Source organism: Monodelphis domestica, chromosome 4 (genome assembly GCF_027887165.1).
Source record: "Monodelphis domestica isolate mMonDom1 chromosome 4, mMonDom1.pri, whole genome shotgun sequence".
In the NCBI taxonomy this organism is placed as follows: Eukaryota; Metazoa; Chordata; class Mammalia; order Didelphimorphia; family Didelphidae; genus Monodelphis; species Monodelphis domestica.
Genome location: NC_077230.1, coordinates 364,255,915 through 364,278,911, shown reverse-complemented (window position 1 = coordinate 364,278,911; position 22,997 = coordinate 364,255,915). Strand labels below are relative to the sequence as shown.

General features: G+C 40.5%; 1 protein-coding gene across 1 annotated transcript in view; it reads right to left on the bottom strand.

The window, feature by feature from the left end:
- The window catches only part of DNALI1 (dynein axonemal light intermediate chain 1), a 24,937-nt gene extending 1,940 nt beyond the window's left edge, over positions 1-22,997 (bottom strand). The window contains exons 1-5 of the mRNA XM_056795166.1: positions 22,839-22,997; positions 21,955-22,103; positions 6,079-6,248; positions 2,311-2,489; positions 1,669-1,833 (exon numbers count right to left, since the gene is read on the bottom strand). Of these exons, the coding sequence (XP_056651144.1) occupies positions 1,669-1,833; positions 2,311-2,489; positions 6,079-6,248; positions 21,955-22,103; positions 22,839-22,967 (792 nt within the window). The 5' untranslated portion in view covers positions 22,968-22,997. The remainder of the gene's footprint in view (positions 1-1,668; positions 1,834-2,310; positions 2,490-6,078; positions 6,249-21,954; positions 22,104-22,838) is intronic.

The following is a 22,997-nucleotide window of genomic DNA, read 5'->3' as shown; positions in this document are numbered from 1 at the left end:
AGGTGGCTGCAATAGTCCAGACAGCTAAGCCCAAGGTTTTTAGGGTTTGGGTTTTCTTTTTTTTTTCATTCCTAACTCCATATTTTCTGAATTAGTTTGTTTCTGGCTTGGCAGCATGGTCTTGCTGCATTAGAAGAAACCAGAGCTGCCCTGGTTTCCATACAATGACCAAGCTCAGGGTATAATGTAAAGCATTGAAGAGGAAATTGAATAAAAGTTGTTGAAACAGTGATTTCAGGACTCGTATTTCAGGCTTGGCTATGTCTGCTAAATTAAACACTTGGCCCTCCAGTTTGGGAACTTGGGAGTTGTATGCCAGGTGGAACAAGGGGATGTGAAATAGCACATTTTCCATCACTGAGACAACTTGACGCCCAATTAAAGAAAATCGCTACTAGTGTATAGACTGCCTTCATTTTGGCTGTCAAGCTGACTGCTTGGGAGACACTTGTTCTGTTCTTCAGGCAACTAGTGAAATAAATGACTGTGGTAAAGATATCTATCTTGGGGAAGGGATAGGAAGAGCAGGCAGGCAGGCAGTGCTTTAGAAGCAGGACAGCTTTGGGCTAATACAAATTACTCATGTCTTAACGAATTCTTCATCCTAGGGATTAGGTAGTTGCTAAGAGGTGGGTATTAGAAAGATGCTAAGGTAACTTCCTTTTGTTACTGCAAACTCCCCAGGATATTAAGGAACCCAGAAAGTATCTGTGAAAGAGTGGAACAGGTTTGTTCTCAAGACTAATTTTCCTATCTGACTAAAGGTTTCTGGATTGATATTTTTTCTTCTTAAAAAGAATTTTGTGCCACAACAGCAAATCAATTTTCAGCAACAAAGACTGGTACCACTTTCAACCAGCAAGAAGCACCACCCTTTCAGATTCTGAGTATTTGGGGATTATGGAAGCTGGTGTCCCTGCCAATCCCAGGGCTAAAGAGCTCCCTTGAGGTCTTCCATTGAGAATAAGAGATGACAGGCAGTGGGAAGATCCTTCTCCCTAGAATGCTGGTGCCAGACAAAGTTCAGAAAGATATCCTTCCAGAAAATCACACAGCATTCCCCCAAGAGAGTTGAGCAGTGTTAGGCAGGGGAAAGGAGCTGTACTGGCTATTCCACCCTGACTGTGTTCCTATATAAGCAGGATAAAGGGACTGCAGGGAAGGGAGGGGAGAAATAAATGGTCAGATCTTCTGACAGCATACTGCATGGAAACTCAGAATTATAAAGGTTTTTCCTTGTCCCTTTCCTCTCTAGGGCCTTCCCTGACCTTCAGACCCATCTCAGCCAACATCCATGTATGTGCATTTGAGGTCTTGCCCTTCTGAATGGAACTCTCAAATGTAAGGATGAGAAAATGCAGTGACTTGCCAAGGAGGACTTCCTGGGCTCTGTTATTTTGGTATTCCAGGGGAGAAATGCTACCAAAACCAGATGCTTAAAGATATAAGTTGTGGTGGGATGGAAACCTCAGTTTCTCCTACCCCACTTAGGGAACAGATTTCTCTTGAAGAGGGAACTACTATCATAGGAGGAGGGAACCACACCATTGCTTTCCCCTGCCAGCCTAGAACGGAGAATGTAATTTGGCTGTGGTTGAGAGTGAACATCCAGCCCTCCAGAGAATTAGGCTAACTAACCCCCAAAGTGGCCAGCCTCAGCATCCTCACCTTCAACTGCTGATTGGTCCGCTTTAGGAACTGAATCTCTTCGTTGTGTTTCTTCTCTTCAACCTGCCTCCTCTCAATCTCCCGCTTCTCAGTGGCCTCACACTTCGCCTTCTGCTCATTCACTTGCCTCTCCAAATCTTTCTTCTCTGTTTCCAATTCTGAAATCTGAACAAAGATGACATCTGATCTCTCCATGAAGCTGCACAGGGGAGGAAGTCTGGACAGGGTTGTGTGCATTGTATATAGGTGTCTGGGTGTCTATGTAGGTGCAGGTATAAGTAAAAGGTGGAGTTAAATCTAAACTTTATGAAACCAAAGGGAAAATCCCATCTTCCCAGAATCTTTACTGCCACCCAGTGGAATTCCAAATTGTTGACACTGAAGCCTAGGAAAGAAACCCAAAATAAACCCCACTATATGCTTAGTTGATTGTGATGAAAAACCAAGTGTGACCTACTGAAATGCAAATGATCAGATTTCTAGCAGAGAAGACTATCCTGGATCAATGATGTGCTTCCTGAGAACAAGGAGACTTCTGCCACCTAAGCTGAATGGAAGGGCACAGAAGACAGAGGGGGCAGGTATCTGTAGGCTTGGCATGTAGGGCAAGGAGTGCATGGTGAGTTTGCTCATCTCACTCACTTTCCTCTCCATGTCCGATTTCCCTTGCTCCGCTTGCAGGGCCTTCCTCATGCCAAAGGCCACACTGCTCTCATACAGGGTCTGGTAGGCTGCAATGGTCATTCGGATCTCATCCCGGACACGCAGCAGCAGCAAGCCCCGCTCCGCACAATTTATGGTCACTTCTCTGATCAGCTCATCTTCCAAGACATGGGGAAATACACATGCGAGCACGCGCGCACACACACACACACACACACACACACACACACACACACACACTCAAGTCAGTGAAGATAGCAGGCTGGAAAAGGCAATTTGGGTATTACCGACCTTGTTTCTCCCTGAGGAGAATGCAGAGAACAGTGATGATCTCTTTTGCCTCAACTGGGGACATTGTCCAAGGTCAAAAAAATAGTTCAGGGAAAACTTGGGTGGCACCCTCTCACGTCTCACGGGGCCGAGAGGAAGGAATGTGATGACTCACAGAGTCCATTCCCACCAGAGCAAGCACTTCTCTGATGGAGACAGAATGCCAAAACTGAGGTTTGCAGAATACCAGGAAGTCAGCCGAGGACAGTGCCCTGATAGCAGGCCAGCATTCACCCCTCTCTGGAATTGAAGGCTTTCAAGACACATTGAGGATACAAGCCCCAGATCTTGGTATAATTCGTATTCCCATATCTATACCTTCCAGTTTTCATAGAGCTTTTCTTTACAGAGAGGAAGACCCTCCCAGAGAAGCTAAGAGCCTTGCCTACAGTTCTGTAGCCATGTGGCACAGGAAATGGCTGGGCTGGGATTTGAACCTACATCTTCTGCCTCCAAGTCCAAAGCTGATGACTTTGTGTCCTCACTTCCCTCCCCAGGCAGAAGCAGAGAAGCAGATATCAAAGAACCACAAATGTTAGAGCTGAAAGGGTTCCAGGAAGGCATCTCACAGTATCACAGAATTTCACCTACAGTCTCCCAAATAACCAGCCTTTACCTGAAGCCCTCTAGTGAGGCAATGAAGAACCTGCTGTATCCACAGGCAACCTTGCAAAAGTGTCAAAATTACTTTGGGCCTTATTCTGGATTTGTTCATCTGTTAATTTTCTAGGCCACTGAATTTTATTTTGTCTGAATGCTCAATTTATTGATCCTCTTCTTTTCTATTCTGTTAGTTTATGTTTTCAGAGAAAATTTTTCCTCTGAGAACCATGTTAGTTGAATCCCCTTCAATTTTGATAGGTTGTTTCAGTGTCATTCTCTCTTACATAGTTGTTGGTAGATTTTATGATTTATACTCTTATTTACTCATTCTGTTTAGATATCTTTTATTGTGGGGAAAATTTTTCTTACATTAAGCCTAAATCTTCCTCTCTATATTCTCCACCTACTGTTCTTGGTTCTTTCCTCTGAGATTAAGCAGAGAAAGTCTAATCCCTCTTCCAAATGGGATCATCATGTCCATTCTAAGTCTTCTTCTGGCTAAATATTCCTAGTTTCTTTCAACTGGTCTTTGCAAGGTATGGCACTAGTGAAATCTAAACCCATTTAATATATAAGAAAACTGAAGCTCATCTCAGCAAGAAGTGACCTCCTCAGGTCATGAAAGAGTTGATGACAAAAGCTAGGATCTGAGCCCTGTGCTCCTCAGTCCCAGGTCACTGATACCACTGAAATTCAACATTTATTACCCATCTGTACCTGTTTATCAACTGGATTCTGTATTTAAAAAAAAAGAATCTGATTTCATAACGTTAGTCAATTTTCTCTGAATGAGACTAGGAAGGAATCCCAAGTGACCACTGGCCTGAGCAGGTCTGGGACTCTGGTGAAGGCCCAGAGAACTGGGTATGGGGAGCCTGGTGGGGGCTGCCATACATCACAGTTTCCCTGGGGTTCAGAAGATGGGCCTAAGATACAGGACTGAACAGTAAGTGACCAGCCAGAGAGAGAAGCTGGGGAGTGGCCAAGAAGCCCAGTTTTTTTAGGAGACTTCTTGTTGCAGCCTCTTGGCGCCAGTCAGTTTATCAAATGGTAAGCAAATTAATTTTTGAAATAAGTTTCTGGACTGTGGTCTAAATGTGGTTGGATTGTATATTTTTAAATCGCCAAAGAGTTCTCTTTTCTCATTCCAAGTAGCTTCTAAATGCAAGCAGTGACTCCAGTTGTAATGAAGATACTGGCTGGATGAGCTGAGGCCAGAAATAAGGAGAACTACTTCATGAAACTCCTGGTTAGAATGCCAAGGGAATGGCTGCCTGAAGCTACCCAGTAGGGCAGACACCACAGGGAATCAGGGAGGTGACCCAGGGCCTCCTGAAGCCAAATGTATGAACACCAACATAAAGTGAGGTTCCTTTAAGGCAACATGTTCATTACAAAGGAAGGAGTGAATTTAGCAGAGATACACCTTGGATTTGGAGTTGGGAGCCTCTGCCACTAGAGCTGTATGACTTTGGGCCTGTCACTTTTTAAAAACAATATTTATCCCATCTATAGAAAGTATATGAATGTTAATCAAAAAAATGGAAGGTGTTAAGACACAAAATCAGTAGTTATGTTTATACATAAACTTTTTTTTTTAAGGATTTCATGTAACAAAAAGCAATACCTTTAAAGGCAAAGAAACAGACTGGTAGAACAGTGATTATGTTTAGTGACTATATCAAATAGAAGATTGGTATTTAGAATCTATAAGAAAGGGGCAGCTGGGTAGCTCAGTGGATTGAGAACCAAGCCCAGAGATGGAAGGTCCTGGGTTCAAATATGACTTCAGACACTTCCTACTATGTGGCCCTGGACAAGTCACTTAACCCCCACTGCCTAGCCCTTACCATTCTTCTGCCTTGGAACCAATACACAATATTGATTCTAAGATGGAAAGTAAGGATTTTTTTTTAAAGAAGAATCTGTAAGAAACTCAGATGTTTCTTTAAGTCTAATAAATCTTCCTAACAGTCTTGGACCTATTATTGCTCACCCGTCTCCCAATTCTCCACCTTTTCTCTAGCTGCTCCCCATTATTGGAATGCCCTCCCTCCTCACCTCTACTTTCTGGCTTCCTTCAAGACTCAGCACTAATTCTACCTTCAACAAGAAGCTTTTCCCAATCTTCACCATGGCTGTCAGAGACTATCATTCATTTATATTTCATATGTACATAATTGTTTTATTTTTTTTTTAATCCTTACCTTCCAATTGAGCATTGATACTAAGTATCAATTCCAAGGCAGAAAGATCAATAGGGGCTAGGCAATGGGGGTTAAGTGACTTGCCCAGGGTCACACAGCTAGGAAGTATCTGAGCCTAGATTTGAACCCAGGGCCTCCTGTCTCCAGGCTTGGCTATCCATCCACTGAGCCACCTAGCTACCCACAGTACATAATTGTTTGCAAGTTGTCTCCACTATCAGAATTCAGGCTGCTTTTGCCTTTATTTGAATCCTTTGAATTCTTTGAATGTGGGCACAGTGCTTGACACATATTATAAACTCTTCATAAATGCCTGTTGACTGATTGACAACCTTTCTGGACTTCAATGTCCCCAACTAGGAAAGGCATAATCTTTCTCCTCATTGACATCTCCAGAGTCACTGATGCCAGGGAGGAAACACTTGATCTGTTCAGAGGACAGAGTCTAAGAAGTCCCAGGCAGCCCTTATCACAAGCTGAGCTCAGCACAATTTTCATCAGCTTCAAGAGTTGGATGTCTGGCTGCCCTTCCTCACCATATCTCTGTTCCTGGCTGCGCCTGCCCTCCCCCAGCCACAGCCCTTCTACGGTTATTCCCAGCACTCACCGAAGCACTGTGAATACAGCTCCCTGCGCACTGGGCAGATTCCAGTCTCCCGAGCCTGCCGCTGCTGCAACTTCAAGTCTAGCTGCTCCTGGAGATGCACCACATCCATCCTTGTGCTGGGGGTGCTGGACACCTGCTGGATCCATAGTTGCGTATCTTCCACCCATTCTCTGTGGCACAAACACACAATGCTTGGATGAGGGCAAGGGCAAGGGCAGGCAGGCCCCACAAACTCACTGTGCACAGAGAAGCCAAAGCAGTGGGGCTCCAAGCAGCTCCAAGTCCCAGTGAAACTTGAAATAGAGCCAGAACTTGGGGAATCACAGACTCATAGCACTAAAGAATGTCAAAACTGGAAGAGAACATTTCTTTTACAGTTGAGGCAGATGAAGTTCAGAAGTGGGGGAAGAGACTTTCCCATAGACAACTAGGTGATAGCTAGCAATGGAGCCAAGTCTTCAGATTCCTCCAGCCAGTTAGTCAGCCAATGAGTATTTGCTGAGGACCTACCATGTCTCTGGCATTCTGCTCACTCAGCACCAGGGAGTCAAAGAAAGGCCAAAGGCAGCCCTTGCTATCAGGGAGCTCGCAGTATGGTGGGAGAGGCAACATGCAAAAAACTATGAATAAATAAGATACACAGGAACAAACAGAGATCATCAACTAGCCCTTCAGGGTAACTGGGAAAGGCTGAGGTTTTAGCTGAGGCTTGAAGGAAGCCCAGGCAGCCAGGAGGCGGAGGTAAGGAAGGAGAGATTGCTAGCAATAGGGGAAGAGCCAGTGAAAATGCCCAGAGTTGGGAGATGAGGTGTTATGTGTGAAGAATGGCAAGGAGGTCAACATCATTGGATCATGGAGTCTGTGAAGGGCAGGAAGCTGTAAGAAGACTGGAAAGTGGCTAGCAGGGGAGGGGAAAGGATATACAGTTGTGAAAGGCTTTGAAGACCATTCAGAAGATTTTATTTTTGACACTGTAAGTGATAGGAAGCCACTGGAATTTATTGACTTGGGGGCTGGGAGATGGCATTGACATGCTCTGATCTGTACTTTTAAGAAAATTGATTTGACCGCTGAGGGATGCACTGGAGAGACTTGAAGCAGGTAGACCCACTCACTAGCAGGCTGTTGGAATAGTGCAGGTGGGAAGTGAGGAGGGCTTATACCAAGATGGTAGCAGGGTCAGAGGAAAGAAGAAGATGTATACAAGAGATACTATGAAAGTACAATCAAAAGAACATAGCAACAGATTGGATATGGGGGATGAAGGAGAGCAAAGATGACAGTTGGGTCTCAAGCCTGTTCAGAGATTCTTCCATGATAATACTCAGTCAACAGAAGGCTATGTAGGAGGCTCTCCTGCTTCCCCTGAGGAAGAATGTTGGGCCCCACCACTGTTGGTTCCTGAGTAGTTTTACCTTCTACCCATCCACTAACTACCCCTTTCTGTTTGAGATCTGGGTTTGTGTATAGCACCTAGGCTCAATGCATGCCACAATATAAACAAACACAATTTATTTGGAATTGGTGGAGGTGGTCGTTGAAAACAAAGCATCTATGAACAGAGAAAATCAAAAAGGGGAGAGAGAGAGAGAGAGAAGAATGGGGGGAAATAGGATAGAGGGAAACACACAATTAATAATCATAACTGTGAATGTGAATGGGAGGAACTCACTTATAAAATGGAAAAGGACAGCAGAGTAGATTAAAAACAAGAACCCCAGAATATGCTATTTACAAGAAACACATTAAAAACAGGGAGACACACATGGAGTAAAAGAGGCTAGAACAGAATTTACTATGCTTCAGCTAAAGTAAAAAAAAAAAGAAGAGGTGTCATCCATGATTTCAGATAAAGCAAAAGTAAAAATTGATCTAATCAAAAAAGATAAGGAAGGAAATTACATCGTGATAAAAGGCACTGTAGACAATGAAACAATATCAGTATTAAACAAATATGCACCACATGGCATAACATTCAGATTCCTAAAGGAAAAGTTTTATGAGTTACAGGAGGAACTAGATAGTAAAATGGGGGACATCAACCTTCCCTCTCAGAAGTACATAAATCCAACCAAAAAAAAAACAAGAAAGAACTTAAGGAGGTAAATGGAAATTTTGAAAAGTTGGACATGATAGACCTCTGAAGAAAACTGAATGGAAATAGAAAGGAATACACTTTTTTCTCAGCAATACATGGCACCCTCATAAAAATTGGCCATATAATTGGGCATAAATACCTCATATCCAAATGTAAAAAAGCAGAAATATTAAATGTATATTTGTCAGGCCATAATGCAATAAAAATTACACTCAACAAAGGGCACCAGAAAAACTAAAAAATTAATTGGAAACTAAACAATCTTATTCTAAAGAACAAATGTTCAAAGAATAAATAAAAAATAATTAACAATTTTGTTTTTAAAATGACAATGAGGAGACATATCAAAATATATGGGATGTAGTCAAAACAGTACTTAAAAGGAAATTCATAACTCTTAATGCTTACATCAATAAGTTAGGGAAAGAGCAGATTAATGAATTGAACATGCAACTGAGAAACTAAAAAAAAAAGAACACATTTTAAATTCCCAATTAAACACCAAATTATAAATCTTGAAAATTAAGAAAGATTAATAAAACTGAAAGTAAGAAAATCATTGAACTAATAAATAAGGCAAGGAGTTTGTTTTATTAAAAAATAAATAAAATAGATAAACCATTGGTTAATTTGATTTTTAAAAAGAAAAACAAAATCTCCAGTATCAAAAATTAAAAAAGGTGAAATCACAACCAAAGAATAAAAACAATTATTAGAAGTTATTCTGCCCAACTATATGCCAATAAATCTGACAATGTAAGTGAAATAGATGAATACCTACAAAAATATAAACTACCTCAATTAACAAGAGGAAATAGACTACTTAAACAACCTCATCACAGAAAAAGAAAATAAACAAACCATCAAATAATTCCCTAAGAAAAATGCTCCATGGCCATCTGGATTCACAAGTGAATTTTGCCAAATATTCAAAGAACAACTAACTCCAAGACTACATAAACTATTTATAAAGTAGGAAAAGAGGAAATTCTTCCAAATTCTTTTTATGAAACAAATATGGTGTTGATAACTATAAATCAGGAAGAGATAAAACAGAAAGAAAACTGTAGACCAACCTCCCTTTTATCACAAGAAAAATTTGTCATTATCATGTGGGTTTTATACCAGGAATGCAGGTATGGTTCAATATTAGGAAAACTATCAGTATAATTATATCAATAACAAAACCAACAGAAATCACATGATTATTTCAAAAGATGAAGAAAAAGCATTTAACAAAATATATTCATTCCTTATAAAAACTATTAGAAAACTATAATAAATGGTATCTTCTTCAAAGTGGCATCTATCTAAAATCATCAGAAAGCATTATATGTAATGAGGATAAACTAAGACCCTTCCCAATAAGATTGGGGGTAAAACAAAGATGTCCATTATCACCACTATTATTTAATATCATACTAGAAATGCTTGCTATAACTATAAGAGCAGAAAAAGAAATTGAAGGAATTAGATACAGCAATGAAGAAACAAAGTTATTACTCTTTGCAGACAATATGATGGTATACCTAGAGAACCTTAGAGAATGAACAAAAAACTATAGAACTAATTAACAACTTCAGCAAAGTCAAAGGATACAAAATAAATCCACATAAATCATCAGCATTTCTATTTACCATCAACAAAATCCAACAATGAGACAGAAAAGGAAATTCCATTCAAAATTATTCTGGACAATATAAAATGCCTAAGAGTATGTATACCTACCAAAACAAACCCAACAACTATATGAGCATAATTGCAAAATGCTTCTCACCCAAATAAAGTCATACCTAAACAATTGGAAAAACTTTAATTGTTCATGGATAAGCCACGCCAATATAGTGAAAATGACAATCCTACCTAAATTAATTCAATTAATTTAACTAATTTGGTGTCATACTAATCAAACTACCTAAAATTTATTTCATAAAATTAGAAAAAATAACAACAAAGTTCATCTGGAAAAATATCTAGTCAAGAACATCAAAGTATAACTCTCCAAATCAATACCAATAATGGAAAAAAAACATGAAGGAAAAAGACCTGGTTGTACCAGATATCAAACTATACTATAAAGTGGTAATTATCGAAACAATTTGATACTGGCTAAGAAATAGAGTAGTGGATCAGTGGAATAGATTCGATAATCAAAATATGGCAGTTAATGTCCACAGCAACTTAGTTTTTTATAAACCCAAAGATCTTTTGGGGAAAGAACTCACTATTTGACAAAAACTGTTGGGAAAACTGGAAAGCAGTATGGCAGAAATTAGACATGGACCAATATATCATACCATATACCAAGATAAATTCAAAATTAATACTTAATCTAGAAATAAAGGGTGATGCCATGAACAAATTAAAGGAACATGGAAAAGTTTACCTGTCAGACTTATAAAGGAAGAATTTATTATCAAACAAGAGAGGACATTTCAAAAAAATGAAAGATAATTTTGATTCCATTAAATTTTAAAAGTTTTTGCACAAATAAAACTAATGCAACCAAGATTAGAAGGGAAACACAAAATTTGGGGGGGGGGAATCTTATAGCAAGGAATTCTGACAAAAGCTTTATTTCTCAAATATATAGAGAACTGAGTCGAATTTATAAGAATACAAAACATTCCCTAATCAAGAAAAGGTCAAAGGATATGAACAGGCAGTTCTCAAAGGAAGACATTAAAAGTATCCAAAATCATATGAAAAAATGCTCCAAATCACTATCCATTAGAAAAATGCAAATTAAAATCACTCTGAGATACCACCTCACACATACCAGATTGACTTAACATGACCAGAAAGGAAAACGATAAATATTAGAGGAGATGTGAGAAAATTGGGACACTAATACACTGTTGGTGGAACTGTGAACTGATATAACCATTCTGGAGGGCAATATGGAACCACAAAACTACTCATACCCTTTGATCCAGCAATACCACTACTGGGTCTATATCCCAAAGAGATCAGAGATAAGGGGAAAAGACCTGCCTGGACCAGAATATTTTAGTAGCTTTTTTTATAGTGGCAAAGGATTAGAAACTGGGAGGTTGTCCATCATTTGGGGACTGGATGAACAAGTTGTGGTATATGGTTGTGATGGAATATTATTGCACCATAAGGAACAAAGAACTGGAAGAAATCAGAAAAATCTGGAAAGACATATATGAACTGATACAAAGTGAAGTGAGCAGAAGCAGGAGAACAATATATAAAGTAAAAGAAATATTGTACGATGATCAATTTTGAAGGACTAAGCCATTATCAGGAAAGCAAGTCTCCAGGATAACCACAAAGGACTCATGATGAAAATGCTCTCCACAAAGAAGAAACTATTGGAATCTGAGTGTAGATCTGAGCATGCCATTTCTACCATATTTATAGGATTACAAATCAAAAATAATTGCATAAAGTTCCACATCCATGTCTGTCTTAAAAATGTCTTAAGATTCTCCATTAAAGTGTGAATTAAGATGTCAAAAGAAATTCCCTGTGGATGTAATTGATGGTGGGAAAACTGCTTGACAGAATTCATATACTTGAGGTATGTTCCTCCTTCATGAGATTTCTATTATATGTGTGATATGTATCTTCTATCATGACATGAGCAATAGGAAAATATGTATTTCCATTAAAGTATGGGTATAATCTATACCCAATTATTCACTACGGGGGGAGGGGCATTGAGAGGGAGAAATATGAGATATTTTTTTAAAACCTTTTGTCTTAGAGTCAATACTGTGGCAATGGGGGTTAAGTGATTTGCCCAGAGTCACACAGCTGGGAAGTATCTGAGGCCATATTTGAACCTAGGATCTCCCATCTCTAGGCCTGGCTCTCAATCCACTGAGCTACCCAGCTGCCCCCAGAAATACGAGTTTTAAAGTGTCAAAAAACAATCATCAAAAACTGTTTTTTACATGTAAATGAAAAATATGTTTAAACCGTTAATTTGGGATTCTTTTCATGCTTTTTTTCTTCCTTTCTTGTCCTCCTCCAATCCCTTTAGGTGCTTAAATGTCACATCTACTGTGGCCATGGACAAATTCAGTTTCTCCATTCTCACTCCTAGGCTGCTAAATGTCACTGAAGTCACAAAACTGAACTAATTTCAGTCATTATGAATTCACTGTCTATATATAACCTCTGCCAGGCCCTAATTGCTTCTTGATAATCATTCTACTCTTATCATCTACTTTTGAATTTCATTCCTTACAGAAATTTTTCCTTCCTTTTTTCCTTAAGGTTTATTTCTTTTATTCCCCCCTAAAACCCTTACTTTCTGTCTTAGTGTCAATTCTAAGACAGCAGAATGTCAAGGCCTAGGCAATCAGGGTTAAATGACTTTCCCAGGGTCAGGCAACTAGGAAGTGTCTAAGGCCACATTTGAATCCAGGACTTCCAGTCTTTAGGCTTGGCTCTCTATCCACTTAGCCCAAGATTCATTTCTTTTTAAAAATACTTTATTGCCACTATCCACATTCAGAGGAAAAACTGTGGGATTAGAAACACAGAAGAAAAACAACTCCTTGAATACATGGGTCGAGGGGATATGGCTGGGGAGGTAGACTCTAAATGAACATCCTAATGCAAACACCAATAACATGGAAATAGGTTTTGATCAAGGAGACATGTAATACCCAGTGAAATTGCACATCAACTATGGGAAGGGTGGGGGTAAGGGAGGGAGGGAAATAATGTGATTATTGTACCCAAGGAATAATGTTCTAAACTGACTAAATAAATTAATTTTAAAAATAAAAAATACTTTATTGATCCCTTCCCCCACTCCTTCCCAATGATTTACTCTCTCTCTCTCTCTCTCTCTCTCTCTCTCTCTCTCTCTCTCTCTCTCTCTCTCTCTCACACACACAAACACACACACACACACACACACACACACACATACACTCCCTTGTAATACAAAAGTATAGTTAAGCAAAATGAATGCCATACAGAAGACGACTGTTCTCACAAGAAATCAACACACTGGTCATGTATGCTTCACTTAGCACTTGTAGTGGATCACCTCTCCAAGAGGAGAGAAGCATCAGAGCCAGATTTTCCAAATCTTCAAATCTTTACTCTAATCTTCAATTTTGGTCATGCAATACCACCCATCACCACCACCACCACAATCATCAACTGAAAGCAGATAACCCAGCCTCTTATTGAGAAAGATAGATATGATATAATTCCCTCAGTCCCTCTCTTCCATTCCTCAAATTCATGCAACTTAAAGAGTAATCTTTCTAATGCATAGATTAAGTGGTAATTCCCCTGCTCAAGTTTCTTTAGTGACTCCCTATTGCCTGTCCAATAAAGTCCAAACTCCTCTGCTGTTACAAAGACCTGTGGTGTCATCTTCCCTTTCCAGTCTCATTTCATACTCCTCTCCTCCATGGACTCTTAAGTGCTAGCCAACTGGAACACTCTCTGTTCTAGCAATAAGCACCATGCTCTCTCATACCAGTGTGGTTCTAGTCATACCATCTTCCTTCCTCTAGAGAACTGTCCCTAATCACAACCCCTAATCAGTAATTACCATCTCTCCCCAATCTTACACTGAATTTTCTTTGAATCTAATTCATTCTGTTAAATAAACATTTAAGCTCCTACTACGTATAAAGTGCTATGCTATACTAAAACACTTTTCACATGATATTGTACATTATAGTTGTTTGTATATTTATGAACTCCATGAAATTAGGGACTGTCCTCATCTAAACTTTAAAGTTTCTCCAAAAACCTAATATGGTGTCCTGCTTATAGTAGGCACTTGATAAATGTTTGAATATAGAGTTCTGTTTTCATGGTTGTGGTCAAGGCAGAAATGAAGCAGTCAAAGGAGAAAAATAAAAAAATAAGAAACTCATAGTCTGGTGCGCTGACCAAGTTATAGCTGGAAGAAGCATAGATTACCATACTGCAATAGGCTTTCCAGGGGAGGTGGCACTTGAGAAGGGGGAGAGATGAAAATAGATAGAAAGCACAGTGTGAAGAGAGAGGAGAAAATACTCCAGACAGGTAGAAATGTCCTAAGCAAAGAGGTGGAAAACAGAAGGCACCAAGTGTGTGTAAGACACCTGACCAGGTGGTTAGTCTTTTGCTATCATCCACATTTGAAAAAAAACACATTGTGGATTATCCACCCAATTTTTTAACCCTAGAATTCTCCCTCATTACCTGCATCCTGATAAGTCAGCATATTTTCAGTCTATCTACTCATGCTGTGCTTCTTATGCATGCAAGAAGTGCACACAAACAGGAGGCAAATGATGTCAGAGTCAAAGTCTGTGTAACAGACAGCTCTCCATGTACCTAACCCAGCCCACCATGTATCTAACATGGCTTGAAAAGAAAAGAAAAAATAAAAGTTGAGCAGAATCAGAGGTTTCTGAAATATGTTATAATCAGTTGCAACAGAGGGTCACAATGTCATGGCAGGAACAATTCTCTCATTTTATTTTAAATATAACAATATCTCACATTTCTGTTGCACTCAGAAGGAATACACCCCAGTGGATTCTGATCTCCTTGCCCCTCTCTACCTCCCATCCCCAACCCAGGAACCAATTAATTTCTTGCAAACAATCATTGGTTGGGACATGGCCACTCAAATAGCTTATATGATCAAGGAGTCACAACCCTTCTAATGAGATACTAGATTACTGAATCTTACTATCAATGGTACCCATAATGGCCCTGCTATTATGCCCTCACCACCCTGTAGAAGCTTCTACCTGCCTTCTACTACATATTAAGGACTACAGGGTCTTCTCATCTACCTTTTGCCTATATACTAAGAACCACTGGGCCTTTCATCTCCTCTCTTTTGTGGTTGTTGCACAGTTGTGTCTGACTCTTCATGACCCCATTTGGTGTTTTCTTAGCAGACACTGGAATAGTTTGCTATTTCCTTCTCTAGCTCATTTTATAGATGAAGAACTAAAGCAAACAGGCTAAATCAAGTTGAATGTAACCAACAAGTTTCAAACCCAGTTAGGGAGATGTCTACCCCAAGTATGTGCAGATTTCCCCTGGTGGAAGGTTCAGATGAGAACAATTTGTTTCAATGGTCACAAAGGCAGCTGAAGCAGGCACTGTGGAGCCCTTAGAGCTTGGTCAGGGACCAATGATGCCAAGGTCATCCAATGAATCCCAGGTCATCCTCAGTCATCTTGTCTTCTTGTCTTACCATTGGACTTAGATAACTCTGGAAGAGGCTGGCTAATGACTTTGTGTACCTCCGCCTCGCTTAATCCAACCGATGCACAAGTCATGATGCCATTGATCCCCTTCAAAAATGAAGGATAAACTATAATAATAATAAGGTGCTAATAAAGCTTTTCTATTCCTTCCCATTTCATAGTAGCTCCAATATTAAAATAACAATAGCTCACATGTATATAGTGCTATTAACTGTACAATAGTCCCAAGGGAAAGAAGGGAAGGGATTATTAGCTCCATTTCACAGATGATAAAACTGAGGTATGGAAAGGGGACTTGATTTGCCTGGAGTCAGAGAACTAGAACTATATGGCAGACCTGGGAAAAGAATTCAGTGTCTATTGATCACACATGCTCGGTGCAAATGTTTGTTGAATTGAACTGAACTGAACCCAGGTGTCCCAGATCCCAGACCAGGTTTCTTTCCATTGGATTATATTGTCTGTGTTGATAAAAGGCCCACTTGAGTTTGTTTCACCACATTAATGAAGTTTCTGACAAGCCTGGCTTCCTTCACAATCACAGAATCACTGGGTGTGGTGGTGAGGGACTGAGGCTGGTAGATCACTTGAGTTTGGGAAATCTGGACCACAGTGGCCTAAGTCAATCAGGTGTCCCCACTAGGTCTGGCCTCCATGTGGTGAATCCCAAGGTTGAAGACAGAACGTCCACGCTGATTAGTGGTGGGATCAGGATGGGAGAGGCCACTGTACTTACTGAGCCTGTACCCAAGCAGAAATTCCCTTACAACATCCTTAAATTACAATTATCAAGACTCTTCTGGAAAACCTCCAGTAAGAGGAAAGCCACTATTTACCAAGGCAGTCCTTCCCACTTTGGGACAACTCTGTTTGTTAGAAGACACTACATTGCATCTTGACTGAGTCTTGATATAAGAAGCTCACTTCAGAGAAATCCTGTCTGTTTCTTAAGGCCTTCTGTGCCCAGTGCAAGTCAAGTTGAGGATATGTGAGGACAAATGAGCCAGGGCATGGAGAAAGACCTCTGAAGATGACCTTGAAGAAGGGTTTGGAGAAGAAAGTGCAGACAGATGGAAATACTTACTTTTGAACTGTAGAGCCAGAAGGCCTGAGTAACAGTGCCCATTTTGATACTTAAAACAATCCCAGAATCTGAGAACTGGAAGGGACCTGAGAGGCCAGCTAATTCAATATGTCCCTCAAATAGTTCTCCTCTAAGATATCCCCAAATAATGCACACTCCCCCTTCCCCTGCATCTTGCTTGTTAAAAGATTTCATTACAACTCCAAATCTGCCTGTATAATTACACACACTCACAGAATATCAGAGTTAGAATGGACCCTCAGAAACCATGTACTATATTGTCCCAGAATCCCCTCTAGCTGGCCAAGCAATTAGTTCTGAATTGTTTAAACTGTATTATTATCTAGGCCACACTTCCACTGGTGATCCAGCTCCTGCTTGAAGATCTTCAGTGAGAAGGGCCTCTGTTGCTCCCAAGTCAACCTATTCCACCTCTAGGGCTTACACTGCTAGGAAATGCTTCCCTATATTAAGCCTCAGTTTTTCTCTCTGTAGCTTCCACCCCATTACCCTTAGTAATGTCTTAATGCCAAGCTTAACTCCTCTCCCTTCTAAAAACCTGGAGATTATGATCAATTCTTAAAGAGATAGTTATCTACTCCTTGTTCTTCCCTACCCTGTACACTTTTTCAGTTGCCAAAACTTTTAATTTTTGCTTCCATACCATTTATACATCTGGCCTTCTATCTATGTTTTAAGATGAGTCAATGACTGAAACAACAAACAGTACAGTGCCAAGTACATATCCCTGGGCATTCCACTCAAGACTTCTTTCCAAGTTAACATTAAACATTAATACTCATGAGTATTTGGGAAGTGGGGAGAGGCCACCCAATTAGTTTTTTTAACTCTTATCTTCTATCTTAGAATCAATACTGTGTACTGGTTCCAAGATAAAAGAATAAGGGCTAGGTAATGGGAGTTAAGTGACTTGCCCAGGTTAACACAGCTAGGAAGTATTTGAGATTAGATTTGAACCTGTGTCTAGCCCTGGCTTTCAGTCCAATGAGTCACCTAGCTGCCCCTGATAACTAGTTCTGAATCCACCAAGCTATACTATTATCCAAGTCACAACCCCCAATCTCCTCCACAAAAACAGCATGAGAAATTGTCAAATGGTTTGCTATATTCTAGGTGAAATCTTTGTCCGAAAGTCCATGAGTATGGAGCACTCTCCTTATTGGTGGAGATGAATACCCTTGGCTGGGTGAGGGGTAAGGCAGTTGGTGAGAGAAAAAGAGCTCAAATCTTTGGCAGTCCCCTTTTGGGACTCTATAGGACCAGTCCCCCTCATCCAGGGACTTATGAAGCTTTGAATTTTCTTCAGTATCAAGTTGCTCCAGGGGCTTTCAGTTTCCAGTTTTAAGAGAGAAAAGATAGAAGAGACCAATTCCTTTTCAAGTTGCTGAAGGAAAAGACTGGTAAAACACAAAGGGAATTAGCAATCTCTTATCATGTCCCTACTCTCAGTTTGTCATAATAGAATCTGTAGGGAGTTTCCCCTAGGGTTAAGATCTAGTTCTCTCTCTCTCTCTCTCTCTCTCTCTCTCTCTCTCTGTCTCTGTCTCTCTGTCTCTCTCTCTGTCTCTGTCTCTGTCTCTCCCCCCTATTTCCCATTTGTATTTATTACAGAACTGCTATTAGGTGGGAGAGAGGTCATCTTGGATTTGGAGTTTGGGGTCTCTTTTCCCCTCAAGAAATGACAAAGCGTTCAGAAGTTAGTTTGAACCTAATCATAACCTCTAAATGAATATTTTGAAGGAGCAAATAGATATTTATTTCTAGCCCAGTCTTCCAGCTTCGGAAGAGATAGAGTGGCCTCCAGTCCTAACTTCCTACTTCCTGTCCTGGCAAGAACAAAAATCTACTTTGGAAAAAGGTAGCAAGAGAAGAATCTAGAGATGTTTACTCTGCCTTTCTTCAAGTCACTCAATAAGTCGTTACCACAGGTTGGCTCCTCTAACTAAAAAAGACACTGAGCTTACTATTGCATGACCTCTGCATAATAAAACCATGTTGATTATGATCACTTCCCTTTCTAGACATACACTGACTAACACTTTAATATTGTGTTCTAGATTATGCCAAGAGGGCAGCTGAGTAGCTCAGTGGATTGAGAGCCAGGCCTAGAGACAAATCTGGCCTCAGACACTTCCCAGCTGTGACCCTGAGCAAGTCACTTAACCCCCATTGCCTAGCCCTTACCACTCTTCTGCCTTGGAACCATTACATAGTATTGAATCTAAGATGGAAGGTAAGAGTTTTTATTTTAAAAAAAAAGAATTATGCCAAGAACTGAAGGCAACTGATAATTTATATTCCAATCTCTTTCTTTTTTGAAAATTAATCCTTTAGAACCTCTATTGGCTACAATCTCCACTCACCTGTACCCATTTATTAGATGAAGATTAAGTACCTACAGCACAATAAGCAAGCTGCTGAACCAAGTGCTAAGGATACAAAGGCATCCCCAAAACCTCCAATTTCTTCCCTATTTTGACAGCTGGGTAGAGGATGAAATGGAGAAGAGAAATGTCTGAATCATGAAGACCATCACAAGTATGCCAGAGAGGAAAAGAGGCTTGTCTGTAGTAGCTCAGCAGCTAGTGGAAGAGCCTAGATTAGAATTCAGGTCTTATGATTCTTCAGTGTTCTTTCTCCTAAATCACTTATATCAACAATAACAAGTATTTATTAAGTGTTGTGAAGATTAAATTTAAGACCCCCCTGATTATGACAATGAAAATACTTAACTCTCCCCTGATTGTGAAGATTAAATTGTAACCCCTGTCTATTTTTAGAACACGGTACTTAAAAGTTAAGTATGGAGATCTACCCATTTTTAGATTTAATCACCAAAGGTGCAAACATCACATTTCACACATTGAGTGGGGAAGGCTGTGACCCACATGTATGATAGTGGATGATGAATCAGAATTGACTGACTGCCTTCTGGACAGTTCCAAAACAAAGTGTCAACTGTGATTGGTAGATGTAAAATTAGGGGAAGACACCGAAAGTGATGCAAAAGAAGCTTCTTGAAAAGGAGCTGTTACTTCCTGTGAGATTCAGTTCTTCATTTTTTGGAAGTGTAGACTGGAGGAATTCTTCATGCTTTCAGGTTGAGGCTGGTGAAGAGGGGCAGAGGAATCTGCTGACTGGACTGACACATGGTGAGTGAAAGGCTGACTCTTAACTGCTGAATTTTAAAAAAAAATATATCCTCTGGAGAGACCTACTCTTGAAAGACACTTCCCAGTTCCTCCACTTTGCTGTGGCCTGCTGAAACTAATTCTCCCTGCCCAGAGGGGCCAGGAGTAAACTACTTAGTGCTCAGGTTAAATATCTTACCTTATCCTCTCTCTGATTCCTTGCTTCATTCTTTCTACATTTTGTAAACAAATTGTAAATAAAATCTCTTTGGAATTAATTAAAATCCTGGTGACCACACTCTTAAATAATCAAGTTCAACCCTTTAAAATTAACCCCATTTCCTCCTTACAATGTCTACAGTATGCCAGACACTGTACTAAATTCTGGGAATATGAAGAAAGGCAAAAAAAAAGTTTCCTGCTCTCACAGTCTAATAGGGAAAATAACATACAAATAACACTGTACAAATGAGATATAGACAGAATAAATTGGAGATAATCTCTGGGGGGAAGGGTAGACACTAGCATTAATGAATGCTTGTAATAGGTGAGATTTTAGCTGGGAGTTGGAGGAAAGCCAGGAGATAGAAGAGGACAGGGAATTCTAAGCAACAGGGACAGCCAATGAAAATGCACTGTCAGGAGATGGCATATCTGGTATGAGGAAGCCTTTGTCACTACAGAGGAAATCCATATTTTGAAGGTTACTGAAAGCAATTCAGTCATCACATCAGCCAGTTCTGTTATTACCCTTGGAGGGAGGTCATTTGGCTCTAGTCACTAGAGACAAGCAAGGCCAGCTAGGGCTTTCTTATTATCTCCTTACTTATCTTGGGTTCTGATTCCCTAATTTCGATTTTCCCCTTGACCCTTCCAGTCCATTGATCTTTATTCTTGACAGAGAAAATGGAAGTAAGATTCTATAAGTTCTGCCTTCTTTGCATTGTTTCTTGTCATCATTCCATCTACCCCCAACCAATGGTCTGATCCCTTCTTGGAGCTTCCTTCCAGTGTGATCCTGGGCAATAATAGTTATGATATACAAACTAGCATTTGTATAGCACTTTAAGGTTTGCAAAGCACACACATTATCTCATTTGATCTTCACAACAACCCTGTGAAATATGTACTCTTGGTTTACATTTTACAAATGAGGAAACTGAGGCTGACAAAGGTTAAATGAGTTGGCCTGGGTCACAGAGCTAGTAAATATCTGAGGAAGGATTTAGCAGGGCTTCCTGAAAACAAGTGACAGCCTCCCAAGCCTCAGTGTCCCCATACATAAAAATAAAAAGGTTGGAGCTAGATGGTTTTGCTGTTCCTTCCAATTCTTGTATTCCTGTATTCCATTAGGATAAAAGCCAGGAAAAAGGATATTAGGCATATAAATGTCTTGGAGCTACTTGGAAACCCTGGGATACCTAGATGAATGAATCTTAGAAAAAATTCCTTCCTTTCTCTGAACTCAAGTTCCTTGTTAGTAGTTGGATTTAGTAATAATATTTAAGGTCCCTTTCAAATATGGCATACAATGGGGAGTCTATTAGAATGGTAGACTAGAGGAGACTCAGACCCTTAAGTGCTGGGACTAAGTGACCTTGGAGTGAAAAAAAAATTCTAGTATGTTTGGGACTTAGAATTCCTGTTCCTCCCCATCCTTCTCCCTTTTCTGGGAGTGTAAAGTTGATGCCTGTTTGTATCCAATAGCACTCGCTGGTCTTTAGAGTCAAAGGACCTAGGTTTGAATTCAGGCCCTCCAAAACTCACTTCTGTTTCCTTGTCTATGAAATAAGGCAGTTGGGCTAATGGCCTCTAAGGTCTCTGAGAGCTCTAAATCTTCAATTTTGTGATCTTCCATCTCTGGGACCCTGGGGAGGATCTGTCTAGAACCATTGGCTAGTCTGATCACAAGATGCTCATATCAATACTTCAAGTGTCTATTATTTCAGCAGTTTGATGGATTCCCTTAATAACTGTGAATTGCAATCCCTCTACATCTTAGTACTGTTGCTATGATCAAAAACCTCACTGCCCAGTATGTAGCTGAAAAACCTTTATTTATTTAGCCAAGCCAGTCTTTGGAATACTCATACAATTCATTCCAGAACTTTCCATCTTTTTTTTTATCCCTTATTTTCCTTCTTCCAATCAATACTACATATTGGTTCTAGGGCAGAAGAGTCAGGGGTCAAGTGATTTTCCCAGGATCACACAGTTAGGCAGGGTCTGAACCCAGGTCCTTCTGTCTTTAGGCCTGGTACTCTATCTTCTGGGCCACCTCACTACCCCCAACTTTCCATCTTGTTGATTATCACTTGATCTTTTTACCTGGGGGGCAAGATGGAATTCAGGATCTCTTCAGCCTGCTTGGCAGGGTCTGGGGCAGCAGAAGTAGAAGGGATGATCTTGCCTTTGGGAGGCTGTGGGATTGGCCCTGTAGACAGTGGCTGCTGAGGGCTGACCTTCAGGGCACGGGCCTGGGAAGAAGGTGACAGGGAAGCTCACAGATGTGGTCCCCAGAACCAGCTCCAGGGCAGACATGGCCCTGGGTTCTGTTCCTGTATCCTTTCCTTCCCCTGTTCCCACATTTCTTCTCTCTCACTATCTTCTCATCTTTTGTTTTTTCTCCTCTCATGACACTCCTCTTTTCCTCATTCCCTCTCCTATGCATCTACTTCACCTTTTCCTTCCCCTCTTTCCACCAGCATCTTTTATCCTCTTAATTCTCTTGTGATTCCTCCTCTTGCACACTTTCTCTACCACCCTCCTCTCACTTCCTCCCCATTTCCTTTTCATTCTTCCTCTTCCTTCCTCTTTTTCATATGTTCCCTCTCACATCCTCTTTCCTCCTCTCCTCCATCCTCCCTTTGCTCCTCCCACTGTCTTTCTTTCTTTCTATCCTCTTCCCTCTCTTTCATCTCCCTAGTCCCCCTCCCAACCATAACTTCCTTTCTCCTCAGTTATCTTTATGCATCTTTTTTCCTCTCCTTGCTCTTGTTTATCCCTCCCCATTTTTGCCCCCTCTCCCTCTTCCCACTGTTTTTTCCCTCCTTTCTCTTTTCTTCACCATTCCCCTCCTCCACATCCTTTCTCCTATTTCCTTTCCCCCTCTTCCTATCTCCTCTTTCTATCCCTCTCCCCTCCCACATTCTCTTCATCTATTCTTCCTCCTTCCCTCCCTGTAGCCCCCATTTTCAGGCCCCGGGTTCTACCTTGGGGCTCCGCTTCTCTGTATTCCGGCTCACTAGTACGGGGGTATCATACTTGAGCAGAGAGTCAATTGGGGGAATCATGGTGGCTGCTGCAGCAGTGGCTGCCGCAGCCTTGTTTACTGTCACCATGGAAACTGAGGCTCCACCCCCAGTCTACCA